This window comes from Eptesicus fuscus, chromosome 4 (genome assembly GCF_027574615.1).
Source record: "Eptesicus fuscus isolate TK198812 chromosome 4, DD_ASM_mEF_20220401, whole genome shotgun sequence".
Classification (NCBI taxonomy): Eukaryota; Metazoa; Chordata; class Mammalia; order Chiroptera; family Vespertilionidae; genus Eptesicus; species Eptesicus fuscus.
The window spans coordinates 11,335,948-11,355,426 of NC_072476.1; the positions used below are offsets into that span (position 1 = coordinate 11,335,948).

The following is a 19,479-nucleotide window of genomic DNA, read 5'->3' on the forward strand; positions in this document are numbered from 1 at the left end:
ACAGACATGCCTCTGCCATAGGGTGGGATGGTAGAGTAAAATTTTCAAACTTTGCTTCCAATATAAAACAAAATCTACCATGACATCTGACAGGGTCAACTCCATTTGGCAACCACACATTTCAAATAATTTGGTCTTTAGCACCCTTCCCAACGTGTCCCTAACGGCATAAACCGGGAAATGCTGAGATCTGAAATCAGTGCCACCGGCTGTCTGCTTACCCTGTCCCCCGACAGAAGGCAGTTCCCGTTGGTGCTCCAATTGAGGACAGTGATGTCAGCGGTGTGCGTTGGGGGGACTGCATGCTGCTCCTTCTCCTGCTTATTAAACATGATCACTTCTCCAGTCTCCCATCCAACAGCCAGGATCAGCCGCGTCTGGTGCCAGCACAGGGAAGTGACCCGGCAGGACCTCTCAATGTGTGTATCGGGCACACGCTCACCCTATGACGGACAAGAGGTAAATCCCATGTTACACAGGGTGGCAGCTACTCAAAGAATTTATAGCTAATCCTCACTGGGGATTGACATCAGCTAGAAGATATAAAGAGCTGTTTATTAGGGAACTGTTTTATTTCATTTTCATAGAAACAGCAATCTTGTCCAAGCAGAGCTATGAAAACGAGGTTAACACACAACAGACCATTCTGACCAACTTATCAGAAAGTATGACCTCATACTCACAGCTGCTTGGTGGCTAGCTAGGGTGTTTTTTTATTTGTTTTTTATGTTTTTATTCATTTCAGAGAGGAAGGGAGAGGGAGAGACAGCAACATCAATGAGAGAATCATTGGCTGGCTGCCTCCTGCACACCCCCTACTGGAAATCGAGCCAACCTGGGCACGTGCCCTCACTGGGAATAGAATTCTAACCTCCTGCTTCAAGGTTCGACGCTCAACCACTGAGCCACATCGGCTGGGTGCTAGCTAGCATTTCAATGAGTTCCAATGAAACTTTATTTATTTACTTTTAATCCTCACCTGAGGATATTTTTTTTTAGAGAGAGTGGAAGGGAAGGAGGGAGGGAGGGGGAGAGAGAAAAAAACATTAGTATGAGAGAGGCACATCAAATGGTTGCTTCCCATACACTTCCCAACCAGAGCTTGAACCTGCAACCCAGGTACATGCCCTTGACTGGGAATTGAACCCAGGACCCTTTGGTGTGCAGGCTGATGCTCTAACCACTGAACACACTGGCCACAGCTAAAACTTTATTTATAAAATAAGTGGTAGGCCAGGTAAAGTTTGTCAACACCAAAGTTCTCAAACTGTGGTCAGATGACTCCCAAAGCCTTTTCAGAGTCTGCAAGGCCAATTTTTTTATTTTCTTACTAAAGATTTTTTAAAATTGATGTTTAGAGAGAGAGGGAGGGAGAGGGGGAGAGAGAAAAACATTGATGTGAGAAGAAAACATAGATCGGTTGCCTCCTACATGCCCCCTACTAGGGATTGAGCCCACAACCGGGGCATGTGCCCTGACCAGGAATCAAACCAGCAGCCTTTCAGTGCAGAGGACAACGCCCAGCCGAGCCACCCCAGCAAGGCTGCAGGTCAGTTATCTTTAGAATGATGCTGAGAAGTTATCTACCTTATTTGCTTTCATTTTCTGACCAGTGTACAATGGACTTTTCCAGAGGCTATGTGATGTAGGATTCATTGCTTTGCTAGCTAATGGAATATGTACTTGTATATTTTTGTTTTCTAGAATTTTCTAAGGAAATAGGTTTAGGGTATAAATATGTATTCCTAGCAATTAACACAGTTTGTTCTCAGTACTTCTGCCAAACTCTCTCTAGTAATCTCCACATCTAATAATTATTTAGAAATCCTAAAGTTTTCCTTGTGCCAATTAGAAACACAAAAAGTACAATTTGTTTTGTAATAGTACTTTTTAATTTTCTAAATTTTAACATTTTGTCTAAAATTGCTATTATTTTGGAATATAATATTTACTCTAAAGAAAATTTTATAATGCATATTGGGAGAGTTCTCTGACTCCTAGAAGGGAGGAATGTGCTCCAACGAAGCTGGGCGACACTGTGCTTGGTGCTGGGGCTAGACAAACAGGAGAGCAGACGGGGCCTGGCTGAACTCCCATCCCTGGAGGGGCCAAAGACCGCCAAGTATCACAGATGAGACCTTCAATGGCGAGGTGGGTGAGAAACCAAGAGGGTCTGCCCTTGCACGGGGGAGGGGGGGGGCAGGGAAGGGGGGGGAGGTAGGGTAGGACTGCCTCAGGAAGTGCCACTGAGCCACTTCCATCTGGAGGACTAATATAGTAATTAAGCAAAAAGATCAAGGAGAGCCCGAGCAATGTAGCTCAGTGGTTGAGTGTTGACCTATGAACCAGGAGGTCATGTTTTGATTCCTGGTCAGGGCACATGCCCAGATTGTGGGCTCCATCTCTAGTGTGGGGTGTGCAGGAGGCAGCTGATCAGTAATTCTCTCTCATCACTGATGTTTCTATCTCTCTCTCCCTCCTCTCCCTTCCTCTCTGAAATCAATCCTATATAATAAAAATGTAGTATGCAAATTGTCCCCTCGACCAGAGTTCTTTCGGGAGTTTGACCAGGGGGTGGGCCGGCCCAGCCGGGGGCGGGGGAAGGGAAGGAGGCCCTGGCCAGCGCTGGTAGCCACTAGGGACCCTACCAGTGCAAGAATTTCGTGCACTGGGCCTTTAGTAAATATATATAAAAAGATCAAGAGAGACTCTCCTGTGCGGAGGGCACAGCGCCTGCACTTGGAAGGCCGGGGAAGGCCAGGCGTGTGTAGCACGGAAAGAAGAGCACCAGGTGAGGCAGGAGAGCCAGGCCTTGGGGGCACGGGGGCCACATCAGCAATTCCCATCCTCACCCAAAGAACAATTCGGAGGCGGGGAGGTGGGAGGAGTGGGTGATTCCATCTGTGATTCCTAAAGATGGCTCTGCCCTGTGTGGGGAAGGGGGGGAAGGGGGAGGACACAGCTGCTGCAGTGAGGAAGCTGTGCTAGTCTGCCTGAGGTGGAGGGTGTCACTATCACCCTGGGCCCCTGTCCTGGGCATTAGGATGGAAAACACTCAGCTTCTGAAGGAAAGTGTGGGGCAGGGGGCAGTGGGGCAAAGTTCAGTTCAGTCTGGACTTGGGAAGTTTGAGGCCTGTGTCAAACACCCAGGTGTCCTATGAGCAGCTGGATTCCTAAGTCTGCAGCTCAGGGGGACTTGTGGGCTGGAGATAGGTTTCTAAATTGTTCATTGATAGACACTGACAGATCACAGTAGAAGGAGGAAACAGAGGGAGAAGAGGCCTAGACAAGTTCAAGACATGCCAACAGCAGTCCGGGTTTGGAAGGAGAGGACGGCTGGATCAAGGAGACAGGGCGGAGGAAAGCCCCTGCAAGCTCCATGGTGTGTTTCCCAGAGAACTCTGCAAGAGCGAGGAGCAGTATAGAGAAGGGGCACCAGGTGAGAACCCAAAACGCACAGGGCCTGTTACACAGACACTGCTGATGACTCCAGCTGCTTGGGTGAAGTATCTGGCGCGACAACGAGACTACAGAGGGCTGAGAAGTGAGTGGGAAGGGAAATCTGACTTTCTTGCTGAAGTATGTGGTGCACTGTGCACTGAGAATTGGGGAGGGGAGGGGACAATTAAAATCTGAGGAGCATCTAGAAAATTTTTGCAATGGGTTGAATTGTGCTAATTCCTAAAAAGATATGCTGAAGTCCTAACCACTGGTACCTGTGATATGACCTTATTTGAAAATAGGGTCTTTGCAGATGATCAAGTTAAGATGAGGTCATTAGGATGGGCCTCAATCCAATATGACTGTGTCCTTAACAGAAGAGGAGACACCCAGGGAGGCAGCCCTGTGAGGCTGGAGGAAGAGACTGGCGCAGTGCAGGTACAAACCAAGGAGCACCAAGGATTGCTGGCAACTAGAAACAAAGACAAACCATGCAACAGATCCTCCCCTGAAGCCTCCAGAGAGAGTGAGGCCTGGCCGGCCCCTTATTTCAGACTTCTGGCCTCCAGAACTGGTAAATAATACATTTCTGTTGTTTTAAGCCACCCAGTTTGCAGTCATTTGTTCTGGCAGCTAATAGTTTTAAATAGGTAACGTGAGCCAACAGGAGACTGGATCAGGATGGACAGACAATGCTGAGGGGCCATTTCTGGTTGGTGACTGTGAATTGACTATTAATTCTACCGTAAACATTCCTAAATCTGTCCCCAAACCTAAACTGCAGAGGTAAAATAATAATACTGGGAGTTAAGACCTCAGTGAGAATACACACACACACACACACACACACACACACACACACACACACACTATATCCCACACTCCCCTCCCAACATACCTATACTCTCTATCTCACCCACCTACAGTCCAAACCGCTTACCCCTCCCCCACACCAATCTCTCTCTCTCTCTCTCTCTCTCTCTCTCTCTCTCTCTCTCTCTCTCACACACACACACACACACACACACACACTCACACACACACCAAAAAAGAGACAAGAGCCAGAAGTTCATAATCATTGCTTCCTAGTACTTACTTGTTCCAGGTATATATCCACACTGCCTCTTGAGGCTGTGCCGATGGAGGCCACTGCCAGGAATGGATGAACAGGGTGCCAGCTGATGTGGGAAGGAGATCCAGCTGAGTCTGGGGCTTCTATTCGGTGGTCAAAATAGAGGGCCATGATGAAACTCAGACCTCGTCGGGGTTGAAACCTGCAGGGGAAAAACAACCAAGTCCTGTGTTTTTTTTACAAAATGACTGAGTATAGAATTAGGAAAGAAAAGCATCACGAAACTATTACACACAAGACATTCCGTAACATGAATGTCCCTTCACGCCGATTCAGGAAATTTGATGTGGAAGACATCTCTAACAGGGAAAAATACACAAGGAGAAGCAAGGCACTGGAAACACAAGGATCCAGGGGGAGTGGGAAACAGTAAAACTTCTTGCCATCAAAACAGCAAAGAGCCGAGGCTGGTTTGGCTCAGTGGATAGAGCGTCGGCCTGCGGACTCAAGGGTCCCGGGTTCGATTCCTGTCAAGGGCGTGTGCCTTGGTTGCGGGCACATCCCCGGTGGGGGGTGCGCAGGAGGCAGCTGATCGATGTTTCTCTCTCATCGATGTTTCTGGCTCTCTATCCCTCTCTCTTCCTCTCTGTAAAAAATCAATAAAAAAAAAAATTAAAAAAAAAAAAACAGCAAAGAAAAGCCCTGCCGCCTGGACATGTGTCATCCTCGATCGTTTGTATTCCCATCATAATACAGATAACTTATATTTCTATAGTCCCCTTTGAGTAAAATCTTCAAATCAAATAAAAGCAAACTGCCCTGACCGGTTTGGCTCAGTGAATAGAGCGTCGGCCCACAGACTGAAAGGTCCCGGGTTCGATTCTGGTCAAGGGCATGTACCTTGATTGCGGGCACATCCCCAGTAGGGGGTGTGCAGGAGGCAGCTGATCGATGTTTCTCTCTCATCGATGTTTCTGACTCTCTATCCCTCTCCCTTCCTCCCTGTAAAAAATCAATAAAATATATTTTTTTAAAAAGCAAACTGCTTCACAAAAGAGAAATGTATAGAAAAACCTGGTACTCAATTCTGGATAAAGCTTGAAAACCAAGGCAGTCTTCACCTCTGACTCTCAGGTGGTAGAAGGCAAAAGGATTTCTTTGTTAGAAAGTCAAGAACAAACCCACGGCAACTGCAGAGAAGCTGAACTTCATTAGTTACAGGAACTTAACCCCTCCCTCCCTCCCACCCTCTCTCCCTTCCTCTTTCTTTCTAGGAAAAGATGTGCATACTGTACCTTTGAGGCAGGGCTAGAACGGTGAATGAAATGAAATGATAGTCAGACTTCTGCCCAATTTTTCATTCCCTAGAGTCAGTTTGGGGAAGCTACCGGTAATTAGTGGAGGAGAGAATATGTGTCGAGTGGTTTGCTATCACTTCAAATTATTCAACTTCATACTCATTACGATGGCTATTATCCAAAAAATAGAAAATAAGAAGTGTTGGTGGGGATGTGGAGAAATTGGAACCCATTTGCATTGCTAGTGGGCATGTAAAACTGTGCAGTCACTATGGAAAACAGTATGGTGGTTCCTTAAACATTAAACGTGGAATTACCATATAACTAGGCAATTCCAGTTCTAGATATACACACAAATAATTGAGAAAAGCAGGTACTTGAACAGATATTTGTACATAAATATTCATAGCAGCATTTTTCACAGTAGCCAAGAGATGGAAACCATCCAAATGCCTATCAACAGATGAATGGTTAAACAAATTCCATATTCAATGGAGTATTATTCAGCCTTAAAAATGAATGAAATTACGACACATTACAACATGCGTGAACCTAGAAGACATTATGCTGAGTGAAATAAGCCACACACAGAAAGAGCAAATAATGTATGATTCCACTATTTATATGAGGTACTAGAGTAGTCAAAGTCAGAGACAGAAAGTAGGCTCGTGGGTGCCAGGGCCTGCTGGGGCTGGGGTTGAGATGGAAGGGGGTAGTTGTTTAATGTATAACAGGGTTTCAGTTTGGGAAGACGGAAACAATTCTGGAGATGAGGGTGATGATGGTTGTACAACAATGTGAAGGTACTTAATGCCACTGAACTGTATACTTAAAAACGGTTAAAATGATAAATTTTACATTATGCACATTTAACCACAACAAAAAATTATGCACAATAAGTATTCAACGCCTGCAAAATTCTGTCACTCTATCATTACAGGGGATGGACTAGGACACTTGCTTTTAGTAACACAACAGTTGTATCAGAGGAAGCGCAAAAGCTCAGTTTGGATCCAGAGCAGGAAATCCCTTCATTGAGAAGTTGGAAAGCATATGGGTATAAACGAACAGTCACATTTCAAATGTTTACCTTCTTGTTATGAATATATACCCTGAATACTAAACAAAGGCAACACTTTCGAGGTTGTGCTCTCACCATCACAAACTGCTGAGCACTTATTCAGGGCTCCTGGTGGAGCAGCCAGGCACTGGTTGAAGGAGCAGCGGGCTGGGGGGACTGGAGTCAGGGGAAGGGGCAGGATCCAGGGGTCTCCTGCACACACACATCACTTACGGGACATCTATACTGGTCAGGGCTCTGATTTCTTTGAGTCAAGTCCTCATGCAAACCTTCAAACAACGCTATTAAAAATGAAAATACACCAGATAAATACCTGGTGATTTAATATAGCAAAGGAAACCCTTTAAAGTGAGTTTTAATATGTTGCAGCCAGCCAAGCGTCTCAATTCTGGACTATGGGGAATTCCTCTTCATGCTTAACAAGTTTACTTGGTGAAAATATTCCTCTGCAAAATGTGAAATGTTAATTTGTTGTAATGATGGAGAAAGAATTATAATAGCACTTGAAAAAATTAAACCTGGTTTCCTCTGTATTTTTTATTTCAAAATCACTTTGTAATAAGTATGTATGCAGACAGATCTTTACATTACTCGTTTCCTCCTGCCTGCGGCTTTCCCAGAGGCTCTCTTCCCCACGCTCCTCCTTTGGGAACTCAGGAAGCCGCCCTTCCTTCAGGGAGCTCTTTGTCTTGATTTCTAGCGTCCCCATAAAACCCTGTACTTCTCTTTTAAAGTATATTTTTATTGATTTCAGAGAGGAAGGGAGAGGGAGAGAGAGATAGAAACATCAATGATGAGAATCATTGGCCGGCTACCTACTGGGGATCAAGCCTGCAACTCCGGCATGTGCCCTGACAGGGAATCAAACTGTGACCTCCTGGTTCATAGGTCCACGCTCAACCACTGAGCCACGCTTGCCGGGCAGAACCATGTACTTCTCCATCGCTGTACTTAGACTTTATTATAAATGTGTATTTGGTCGACCATCCTCCACTCCCTGCCAGAGTATCTGCCCCACAGAGTGGGAGACTAGAACAGTGCCTTTCCCAGAACAGGCCCCAATAAGTGAATCCCTGATGAAGATACTCATTAGCAAAGAAAGATGTCCTTGATGTTCTGTTAGCTGTAAAAAGTGGTTTACAGGCCAGAGTGAGTGAGTCCATTTATGCAATGCATAAATGCATTTTAACCTTTTTCTACAGTATCATCTGCATAATTACAAGTTACCAGAGTAAACACAAGGAGAAATGACTAACAATAAAATCATTACCAATGACATCTATTAATTAAACCAGTTCAAAAACAAGTGGACTTTTCCTTAAAACAAACTCAGGGTCACTGGAACATTAAAAGCATTTGGTAAATATATACACTCTGGGGGAAAGAAAAAATTCCATTTGTTCTAATCAATTAACTCCTCTAGGCTCCAGCCGTCCAACATCTCTACCACCTCCATTAAACCAACTTTTGGGAAACAACCTGTTAAGCTCATTCAACTGAGGGGTTCGTAGTATTAAGGTTAATTTAAGTTACTTTACTGCTTGGAGATGCTGCACGAGAAAACCTGAAGGAACTTGGGGAAATAGGGGCTGAGTGGACGACTGTGGGGGGTAGGTATTAGTGCCACTTCACAAAGTCTCAGCCTCTGGGCTACAGCCCGCAGGCCTCGGGACATGCAGCTGTATTTTGGGGATCCGAAGGAGAGCCTTCGCTGGCTGGAACGGTGCGGCTCAGAAAGGTATTTCTTAGTCTCTCCCTGCCCGGGGATACAGGTACTCTGCCAGCGTCCCCCAACAACCCACCTGGTCAGCTCCCCGGGAATCGCACGGCCACGCGACCCTCAATAGAACCTGGACTGCGACTGAGGTGGCCAGAAGCCCCTAGCCTTGACCTACCCGCCTGGGGCCGCGGGAGATCCGCGGAGACCGGATTTCCGGACGAAAACAACTTGGGATGGCGAGGGACCCGGACTGGCTCGCCTGGTCGTCGCCCTCCTCCCGGCCCCAAACCCCCGACACCACCCGAGTCCGTCCCCGGCCCGGCTTCTTCGTCGCCCGCCTCCGGGCTCCCGGCCCCCTGATCCGTCACTTCCCCGACCTCAGCTACCTTGGACCGCTCTCACCTCTCCCGGCCTCAGCGCCGCCGCGCGTTGCCAGGACAACGGCTGCTCGCGGAACGCGGAAACAGCCGAGGTTAGTGACTCGGAGGCCGAGGCCACCCGAAGCGCCACGAGAGGCCGGAAAGAACCGAAGATGATCGGGAACGTTCGTGCGGAGGGTTAGATTGCCAAGCGGGTTCCCGCCGGCGGCGAGCTCCGCCGTCTTGCCGGGCAGTTTTCCCCCATCCCAGCCACGGTCGGGAATCGACAACGCTAGCTCGGAAAGTGGGGCCAAGAGGCCAGGGTATGCCATCCTGCGCAGAGAAGGGAGCTGGCGAAATTCTTCTAGGGGTGATGGCGTTGCAAAACCTGTTGGGATTCGCTTCTGTAGTTGCACCTTTTCTACCGCTTAGGTCTGTCAGAAGGTGGAGGAAGGCAACTGAGACTGTGGGGGAGAAACGGAACGCCATCTTCTTTAGGAGCACTCTCTTGTTAATCTTGTTGCTGGGTCTTCTGGACCCCAGCGCGTTTCTAGGTTCTGCTTTGTCTGATCTTAAGGAAGAGGTGGTTCAAGAGTATTCCTGAGAAAAGCCAATTGACTCGACATACTTCCTTGAAGTTACTAATTTATCACGTGTATTCAATGCTTTGGGGGTACATATGGACGCCTTTGGCGAGAAAATGTTAGCCAACGATACGGGTTCATCCCTTTAGAAACCAACCTGACTCATGGAGACAGACTACATCCCCAAAGGTATTAACAACTGCGCTCTGACCTTGTGGTTTGAAAAACAAAGCAATGTCATGTCATTAAAGAAAAATAGTTACTAGGGCAAAAAGATCCATTGTTAAATGAAAAAAGAAAGTGTAGATACCACTGGATGAGATGGAATAGGCATCTCCAAGGAAGACTCCGAAGTTTGTATTTTTTTAAAAACCCACTTTCATTTACAGAATATTTTTCTTGTGTGTCTACTTAGGTGCCTTATGAACATTTTTGCCATTTCCCCCCTTTTTAATGAATATATTGGGGGGGGGGGTGACACTGGTTAACAAAACTATACAGGTTTCAGGTGTACATTTCTACAACACATCTGTGCACTGTATTGTGTGTTCACCACCCCAAATCAAGTCTCCTTTCACCCACAATTTATCCCCCCTATGTCTCCCTCCATCTCCACCACCACCCCAGAATTTTTAAGGAATAAATTTGTGTAAATTTATGGTATATAGCGATGTTGTTTCGATGCACTTAGATATTGTAATATGATTGCACACATAGCTTATTTGTCACATTACTAACTGTAGTACAATATTGTGTGTATTCATTATACTGTGCATTTGATCTCTATGGCTTATTTACTACTCCCTACAAGTTTGTCCTTCAACATCATTACTCTCATTCCACCCATAAACACTAGAATTTTTAAAACACTCCTTTATTTCCCTAATGGAGGAAAACGGCCTAAGTGCACAGCACTATCTGCTTGCTAAAAAAAACTTAAAAAGCACACACTCAACCCAATAAAGGGTGTATTTATCTGCCTCGGTTGCACTTCCACACTTTTTCTTTCGCGCGGGATGCAACTCTCGGAGCTGAGGCGGCGTTTTCTTCTCACGCATCCGTCATACGGCCTTAACCAATCACAGCCAGGCACTGATTCTATTGGCTGTCGTCCGACCAATCCGAAGAGACGCACCAGCCTGCAAAGCCGCAAGGCGGCGTCACAACATTACCCGCGTCGCAGACAACACCCTCCCGCCCCCGCCCAGCGTCCGTGCGTGCAAGCAAGCGCGCCCACAGGTGACCAATGAGAGCGCCCTTAGCGGGGCGCGCTCGCTGAAAACTTCGGACGTGCTCGTCCCCGCGCGCTTCGCCCCTCCCCTCTCCCAGCGCCCGCCGCCTCTGTCCCGCCCCGCGCTCCGCCCTTGCGGTCTCCTTCGGCCGCCGTAGCCGGAACTGCTGCTGTGCGCGGCTGGCCGGGTCTACGGGAGGCTGAGCGGCGGCAGCATCGGCTCCCGCAGCCCAGTCAGCCGCACCCCGGCCGCGGAGGGGACGTGCCGGGGCAGGCGGTGCCGGGGTAGGCGTTGCTTGTCGACTGTTTCCGAAGCGGGAGCACAACACCGGCGTAGCGGTCTTGCTGCAGTCGGGGCCCGGGGCTGCCCGGCCCGGCCGGATCTGCGGGCACCCGGGAGGCCCCCGGAGGGCCCGGGAAGCCAGGCTGCTGCGGGGCATTGATGAAAAAGGTGACCGGAGGCTGGGGCTCGAAAGGGGTAGGCCGCCTGGACCGGCTGTCATGGCGATACCAGGCTCCCTGCTTAGGTGGGGGCTGCGGAGGAGCGGCCTGCTCCCTTGCCACGGTAGTTACGCACGCGGTGCTTTGTCGGAGCGACTCCGGGGAGTCCGGACCGAGAAGTGTTGCCTTGACAGTGCGCTTTGTGGGCAGCCAGAAATCGGCTAGAGAATGGAGGGCTTTGCTTTTTCCTTCCAGAAACGTGACAAAAGGCGTCGAGCCGAGATTGGGCTTGAGGCGATTCCATCTTTTGCACGTTCAGGAAGGAAGTAATGTTGGAGGTTTTCCTTTAAAGGTTTTCATCCTCGTGTTTTCCTTTAACCATAGGGGAAACCTCAGAAATGTGTCAGTATCCTTTAAATTCTGAAAAGCCCTGTCCTTCGGTGTTCAGTTTAGTGTCTAACATTCAACCTGGCAAACAGGCAAGTTTATTCTGTTGTGGTTGATATATGCCTTGCCTGAGCCCTGGGTTGACTGTGGGTAGCTTTCGGGCCCCTGAGAAATAGGATTCTCCACATTATAAACCAGAGAAAGGCCCTTTTGGATCCTTTCAGATTTCATAAACATAAATAGATAGGTTGAGAAGTGAAGACTGAGAAGTCCTGTACAATGAAATGCTTTACGTTTGGCTGTTTGTTTTCGTTGGCAGGGTGTTTTGTTTTGTGGGTTGTTTTTTAACCAGCACGAATTCAAATGATTTAGAAGATCCATTACAACAGATGAAAACTGTCTAGAGATCATTTTGTGACAGAATACATCAGAGCAGTAGTAGGTATTACTATGATTTTTACTCATTTCCAAACCTTTGTATGAGAGGTCCTTGCCCCTGTTACTTGTATTTTGTTGTTAACCTTGTTGCCTTGTTCTTGCTTTCCTTTTAAATGGAAAATGTTCTTGTCCTTAGCAGTTGTGTTCAGCTTGTCAAACACAGTTTGGGTATAGCATGGACACCTGTTGAGGAATCTGATTATCTTTCTTGCTTCATCGCAAGTACACATTATTTCCCAGCTTATAATGTTTATAGGTACCTGATTCTCTTCGTTTATTTCTGAGTGTGTCTGTCTTCTGAGTTGCTTTTTAGAGTCATCGCATTTTATTGTTGTTGACATTTCACACAGCAGTGGGTAACAACGTTAATGAAGAATTTTTATTAATGGTTACCAAGAGTTTTAACACAATTGTCTTCTACCCATTCTTGCATTTGGACCTGGACATACTGTGCCATCCCTTTCACGGGTGGCTCCAACGTGTTCCATGCAACAGGCTCCTTTGTTGCAAAAAAATACTTTAAATTCCTAAATCCCCGCAGCAGTACACATCTCCCACCCTGGGAACCATGATTCCCAGAAACCCTGAGCTTATGATTCTTTATGTCTGTTTAAAAATAAGCAGGCGGACAGGCAGCCGGGCCACTATGGAGTTCCCTGTGCACACTGGCGAGCCCGCACCTCTCCCCTGCCGGGGTGGATCTCGGCCCCTCGCTCCCACTCCAGGGCCAACTCTGGGGGCTGGCGTGGGGGGCAGGTGCGCGGGCCAGGTGCCACGCGCGTTTGGGGGGTCGGGAGGGGTCGGGTTGGGAGGGGAGGAGCGCGGGCGCCAAGGCCCAGCCGGCCAAGGCAGCCCAGGGAGCGAGGCCGACGCGCAGGCTTCTCGCCTCGCAGGCCATGAGCCGGGGCCCCGTTGGGTAAGTGGTTTCGGGCCGCGACGCTGGTACCCAGGAACCCGAACCTCGAGTCCCGGACGCGGGACTCCGGATCCCTTTCGACCCCGACGGGCTGGGGCGCCGCGCGGGCAGGGCCATCTGGGCGCGGCCACCGAGCTGCCGCCCGATGCCCCTGGCGCCCCTGTGTCCTAGGCCACGGGGTCTGGGCCGGGGCCCGGGGTCCGGGGTCCGGGGTTCGGGGCGGCTGACTCGGCCGGGCGGCGGCGGGCGGGCCGTGTGAGGACCTGGAACAAACAACGGCGGCCATGTTGAGAGGGAGGCGGGCGGCTAAACTTCGCGGCGGCGCCTCACCAGGGCCCCTCTCCTCTCCCGCAGGATGACAGTGAAGTTGGGAGACGGCGGCGGCGGGGAGGAAGGACTCAAGAGGCTGGGCAAGAGGGCTGCCGATGAGGATGCGTTGGAGGGAGAGGGGGCCGGCGGCGGGGATTCGGCCGAGGACAGCGGTGGCACAAAGAGGGACGGCAAGACCCCCCGGGGCGGCGGCCCCCCGGCCCCCGCGAGTGGCCCGCAGGCTCCGTCCCCGCCGCCCGCCTGCCCCCAGGACCAGCACCACTTCCTCCGGTCCAGCGTGAGGCCGCAGAGCAAAAGGCTCAGGAAAGACTCGTCGGGCGGCGCCGGGGGGAGCAGCGGCAGCACCAGCAGCTCCGGGCCTCGCGGAAAAGGTAGGGGGACCCCAGGCCCTTCTGGGATGTGCCCTGGGCTCACCTTCGTGCCTTCAGTGCAGCTCCTGATCCCGCTCCTGCATGTGTCTCGCATTTGGCGTTGCACTCTGGAGGAGAAGTGCCCTTTTTCCCCTCCCAAGAGGCTGTTTCTCCCTATGTTTAAACCATGCTGAAGGACAGGAAGTATCCTGTCTTTGGGCAAGTACAATAGATTCTTGAAGGTTGTTTTTTCCCCCCCTCAAAGGATCATTGATGATGTAGGCTATTTTGTGTAGCAAACAGTAGTTTAGAAATGGAGAGAGAAAATACTGCAGCATCTTTGCCAGATGTCAGATGGTGGAAATACAACAAAGGAATGGGCTTTTGAAACTTATTTGGGGAAAGGTTGATAAGAAGCCAAAAATATTCCAGGATCTGACTTGGGCCCTTTATCCTCTACTTCAAGTATTCTAGGCTCAAAAGTTATTAAGGGCATCAAGACATGTCTTTTATGTCCTTTGAGTTTTGATGCCCTGGAAAGAATTCCCCCCTAGGGTAGGAAGTAGTGAAAACATTTGTGGCCTGATTTAAAAGAACCACAGTCTACCAAGTTTGTCAAGGTATTCTGAGGCGATTGAGAAGATTTCAGCTTTACTTGGGTCCCTACCAAAATAATAAGAAAACCACATGTCACTTTTGTTTCTGATGTGCTGGTTCTCCATTATTTTCTTCTTTTATACTTTTCTGTTTCAGCATTCTGCTTTTCTTCAATTATACAAGTGAATTGCTCTTAACATCCCTTTTGTTTCAGGCCAAATTTGTAGCACTTTTGTAGATAGCAAATGTAATGTAAATTTCCAGTGAGTTTTGCATGGAAAAAACTTTCACTTAGCTCCTTGGTAAATGGTCCTTCAAATTTATTAGATGGTCCTGATAGTTTTAAAAAGGAAATATTTTGGAAGCTGACAGAGAACCCAAATGTGTGTCATTAAACTTGCTTTTTCTATCTCATTTTCAACTGAAATCATGTCCTCACTCATTTTTTGGTAAAGAATTTTGATGTAAGTATTCTTACTTAAAGACGTAAGTATAAGGTAGTTTAGTACATTTCAGAAACTAAAACTTGCCTCATAAATTTACTTTGGATGTGATAGTTGCTGATGGGTTAGGAAAATATTAACTTGTTTTACTAACTTCTTTTGTTTTGTAAAAAAATAGCTTTTCATTCCTAGTTACAGGTGTGTCTAAGTTAAGCTCCTTGAGTGCCTTCAAGAGTTTGTGGCTTCAGTCTCCCTGAATCTGGAGTTCAGTCAGAGTTCACTGCCTGTCACCCTGGCCCTCTGACCTTGGTCTACTCACTTGACCTCTTGAATCTGCTTCTCCATCAGAGAGGTGTCCTCACCTGTGAAATGAGGAACAGCAGCGACTGCTCCATTCTCTCAAAGTGTGGCTGCGAAGTTGAGCTGAGGTGCTGGTGTGAAAGCCCTGTCACCTGTAAATAACTACCTATATGTGAGATGCTAAAACTTGAGTGGTTGGCTATATTTCTAGCAGTCAGGTAATTAGGGGAAGTTTGCTATCACTTGCATAGTTGGGTGTGACTTGCAAAAAGGTTTCCTGGAATAGCCTTGAATCAAGTCCTTGGTGCTTCTGTTTTTAGTTCCTGTCCCCAATGTGTGGCTTGGAGCAGCAATCGACTTTTCATTAGTAAAATGGAAATTTGTTAGAATTTGTGCTTCTTGTAACTTATGTATTTTCCTACTTTAGCAAGCAAATGTTTCTTTAAATAAATAATAAAGCTAAGCTATATATATAATGGTGTCTTTTAGGAGAGGAGTAGGACGTGTATGTCCTTTTCTTCACAGAACTCAGCCAGCATCTGGCCTTTAGCTCCTCTTGACTGTGCTTGAGCTTGGGCTACCAGGATCCTTTGGATCTTCTTGTCCACACCCAGGACCTCAGGACATCCCCTCCTTATGCCTCAGGGCAACCTCTGCTCCCTGGGCCTCCATTAACAGCCAGAAAAGAAGGTCCTGTGACAACATGCTGCTCACCTTTGAAAATCATTCTTAGAGTAGCATTTGCCTTACGGGATACGGAAATCTCCACGTGGGGTGGTGAGCATGGATCATTAAGGAAATGAACAGTGTAGAAGGCCCTTGAATTCTGTCCTTGTTAAAATGGTGATGAGATGCCCTAGGAGCCTAACTCTTGTTTATGTCAAGAAGACTATGGTGAAATTTCACTTCAAGTCACAAAATTGATCAACGATGTTAAGTGAGAACTTCCTGTACTGGCATTTTTCTTGTATTTCTCTTCAGAAAAATATAATTCCTGTTACGATTCAGAAATCATCACAGTCTGGTCATTGGAGGTCCCTTTGGTTGATTACTTACTGCTCTTGCCAGTTTTCAGTCGTGAGAACCTTGCAGTGAGTTTGGAGAAGACTGTGGCGAAAGGGAAGTCCTCCTTGTTTTGCTTCTGTCCACACAACTATGTTTTCTTTATAAAAACAGACTTTTGTCAACTTCAATGAAAAATAAATTTTTCTAGTATAATTTTGAATTCTTTTTGAATTGATAAAGAGAAAGTGGCTACGATTTAGGGTCTATGTGCCAGGCATCTTGCATCTCAGTTACTTTACTTTTAAATAGGTGCAGAAACTGAAGTTTGTTGTTTAAATGACGTGCTTAACCTAAACAGAAGGTATGCTGCAGATGCGAAACCAGTGGCTCTACTTGATGCCAAAACAAATGTTTCTGCAGCCCTACCATGCTGCCCAGAGTGATCCGAGAATGCATTTGAGACTGAAAACCAGAATTCACAGATCCGTGAGCACATGGGCCAGGAGACAGAGGCCCCCATGCCCTTCTCTGTTTGGCAGTTCAACTCTGAATGAACTAGTCCATCTCAATTTCTTTGTCTATAAAGGGGATAATACTAGTGCCTGCCTCGGCACAGCAAACACCACAACCAGGCCTTCGCAACAAGGTCCTGCAAGGCCGAGATTAATGGGCTTCCAGTGCTTCTCTATGGGAAATGCGCCTGGCTTTGGGATCTGGGGGCTTTAGGCTGAGTCTGAGCAGGTGGATGGGGGAGAGGGAGGGCCTCTGCGGTGATAGCTGGTATAGGCCCAGGAATTCCCCCAAGCTACTGCCCTGTCAGTACCGTTGGGCTGAGGGGGTGCCTGAGGTGGGATAGAGCCCTCTGTTTTCATTGTGTCATGTGCCCTCTTATCCACCCCTCCCCCCCATCTCCCCAACTTTGGTTCCACTTGTGAGGGGAGCTAGTCACAAGACCTACTGTCTCCACAACTGGGCCATGTCAGCTGACTTAATTGTGCTTGTGCTTAGGAATCATTAAGTCTCTGTACAGAATTTACTTATATTTCGCATAATCTTTTGCCTGCAGCTTCTGGGTGTCTTTAAAAGATGTCTTGCCCTAGCCAGTTTGGCTCAGTGGATAGAGCATCCGCCCTCGGACTGAAGAGTACCGGGTTTGGTTCCTGTCATGGCACATACCTCAGTTGCAGGCTTGATCCCTGGCCTTGGTTGGGGCACATGCGGGAGGCAGTCATTTGATGTGTCTCTCACATCGATAATTCTCTCCATCTCTCCCCTTCCCTTTTACTCTCTCTAAAAATCAATGGAAAAATATTCTTCAGTGAGGATTAACAACAAAAAAAGATGTCTTATGAAATATCTCACTCTTATTTGGTCAACCTCTGAGAGACAAACCATATGAGAAAGAGGTTTGAACCAGCAGTCAGGAGACTCACCTTCTCCCCGCAGAGCTGCTGCATGGCTGGTCCAGCTGTGGGGCAAAGGAAGAGTTGCTCAACATGCCCAAACCTTAGGTTCCTTACTTTCAAAATGGGTCTGGTGAGATAGTGGCTTGAAGGTGTGTTCACCTTAACACTCACTGTGCAGAATGGTTTTGGTCCTGTGTGTGTTCTCAGGAGAGTGTTGTGAAAGGTAGATTGCCTGAAATCAAGATAGTTCTACATCTGGTGGGCTCTGCTTAGCCTTGACTCTGGGAGAGCACTGGGCAGGGCGTGGTCAGAGTGCATACTCCTCCCTCCAGGTGTGGAACTGCCTGTTGTGCCTGCTGCAGCTCCACCTCTTGTCTGCACTGTCATCACTGTCACTGTCCCTTTATCAAAGCACTGCGGCCAGGCCCCAGGCAACTGGGTGGAGTATGGCCACGAGTTCTTTCGAAGTTCCTGTCCTCCATACTCTGTGCAGAGGAAGACACATCAGGTGGTCACAAGAGCACTGTGGTCTTCCTGGTTTGGTTCAGTAAATGAGGTTTAATAGTCATGTGCAGTGACGACTGCATGGAGCCACCATGGCCACCTAAGCAGGAATGTCAAGTTTTGCTGAAAGGTGTCAGACTTTGTTGGGAGAAGAGGAGGAGGAGGAAGAGAAGTCATTCCCCTGACTCTGTCTAGCACCCAGTGGCACCATCCCCTGTGATGGCTGCATCCAGTGGAAGACACAACAAATAACCCCAACACATGGTCCTGTGGTGTGACATGGACTCCCTGTAGACTCCCTGTGCACAGTAGGTCAGGAGACCTCTGTGTGGTCCAGGCTACTTGAAAGATGGAGCTGTTCAGGACAGAGGAAAATACTCGTAAACCTGAGGTTCTTAGTAAATTAATAGGTTCAGGGTAGTACAGGTTGCATTTGCTTCATGTGAAAGATGTGGATAGATAGTATAGGTGAGGAGATGAATATTGATTTGAAGGCTGAGCTAAATTTTCTTTTGACTTTTGATATCAAAACGAATACCTCATTGACTTTTTTAAAAAATCTTCATCTAAGGATATATATTCCCTCCTCACCCCTCCCCCTGCCCCCCCCCCACACACTGATTTCTAGAGAAATTGGAAGGGGGGAAAGGGGGGGAGAGAGAGAGAGAAACATTGACGTGAGAGAGACACATTGATTGGTCGCCTCCTGCATGTGCCCCTACTGGGGCTAGGGAACCTGCAACCAAGGTACATGATCTTGACTAGGAATCAAACTCTCGACCCTTCAGTCTGTAGGTCGGTGCTCTAACCACTGATCCAAACTGTCCAGGGCCCTCATTGACTTTTAACATCAAAACTAATGTCATTTCTGTGACGTCTGGTTGTTTTTGGAATTATCCTTTGCCAACCAAGTATACTTTAGGATTTTCATTTCATGTGGTACAGGTGTGTCTTTTTTATTTAAAAATTGTTTAACTTAATTTTTAAATAATTCTTTATTGTTTAAATATTACATATGTTCCCTTTTTACCCCCATTGACTCCCTCCAGCCCACCCTAGGCCCTCACCGCTCCATATGTCTATGGCCTCATCTGTGTCCATGGGCCATGCATATATGCATACAAGATCCTTGATTGATTACTTCCCACCCACCCACCCTCCCCCACCTTTCCTCTAAGATTCCATACTCTGTTCCATGCTTCCATGTCTCTGGATCCACTCCATTCATCAGGTTATTTTGTTACTCAGATTCCACATATGAGTGAGATCATGCATATGCGTGAGATCATATGATACTTGTCTTTCTCTGGCTGCAGGTGTGTCTTTTTTAGATTCCATGATAATATAAAGATAATGGGAATGATTTCAGATAGTAGAGTCGCAAATATAAAAATCTCTTTGTCATATATAGATGGTGGTGCTGTATAGAAGCATTTTATCACATAAGTAACTGCAGTATTCTTAGCACTGAAGAACAGTGTGAGAAATACCCCCAAAAAAGACATTCCCTGGTGTTTGTAGTTTGGGTGGGCTATCAAGAATTACCTACATAAGACCATTAGAAATCTTCACATTA

At 47.5% G+C, this 19,479-nt stretch overlaps 2 protein-coding genes across 2 annotated transcripts in view; one reads left to right on the forward strand and one right to left on the reverse strand.

Annotated features, from left to right (window-relative positions):
* Nucleotides 1–9,073, reverse strand: part of IFT140 (intraflagellar transport 140) — a 92,714-nt gene extending 83,641 nt beyond the window's left edge. The window contains exons 1-3 of the mRNA XM_008146377.3: nt 9,015–9,073; nt 4,538–4,715; nt 222–443 (exon numbers count right to left, since the gene is read on the reverse strand). Coding sequence (XP_008144599.2) covers nt 222–443; nt 4,538–4,684 — 369 coding nt within the window. The 5' untranslated portion in view covers nt 4,685–4,715; nt 9,015–9,073. The remainder of the gene's footprint in view (nt 1–221; nt 444–4,537; nt 4,716–9,014) is intronic.
* Nucleotides 9,074–10,946: 1,873 nt separating this feature from the next.
* The window catches only part of CRAMP1 (cramped chromatin regulator homolog 1), a 69,732-nt gene continuing 61,199 nt past the window's right edge, over nt 10,947–19,479 (forward strand). Inside the window, exons 1-2 of the mRNA XM_028152904.2 lie at nt 10,947–11,237; nt 13,323–13,669. Of these exons, the coding sequence (XP_028008705.2) occupies nt 13,324–13,669 (346 nt within the window). The 5' untranslated portion in view covers nt 10,947–11,237; nt 13,323. The remainder of the gene's footprint in view (nt 11,238–13,322; nt 13,670–19,479) is intronic.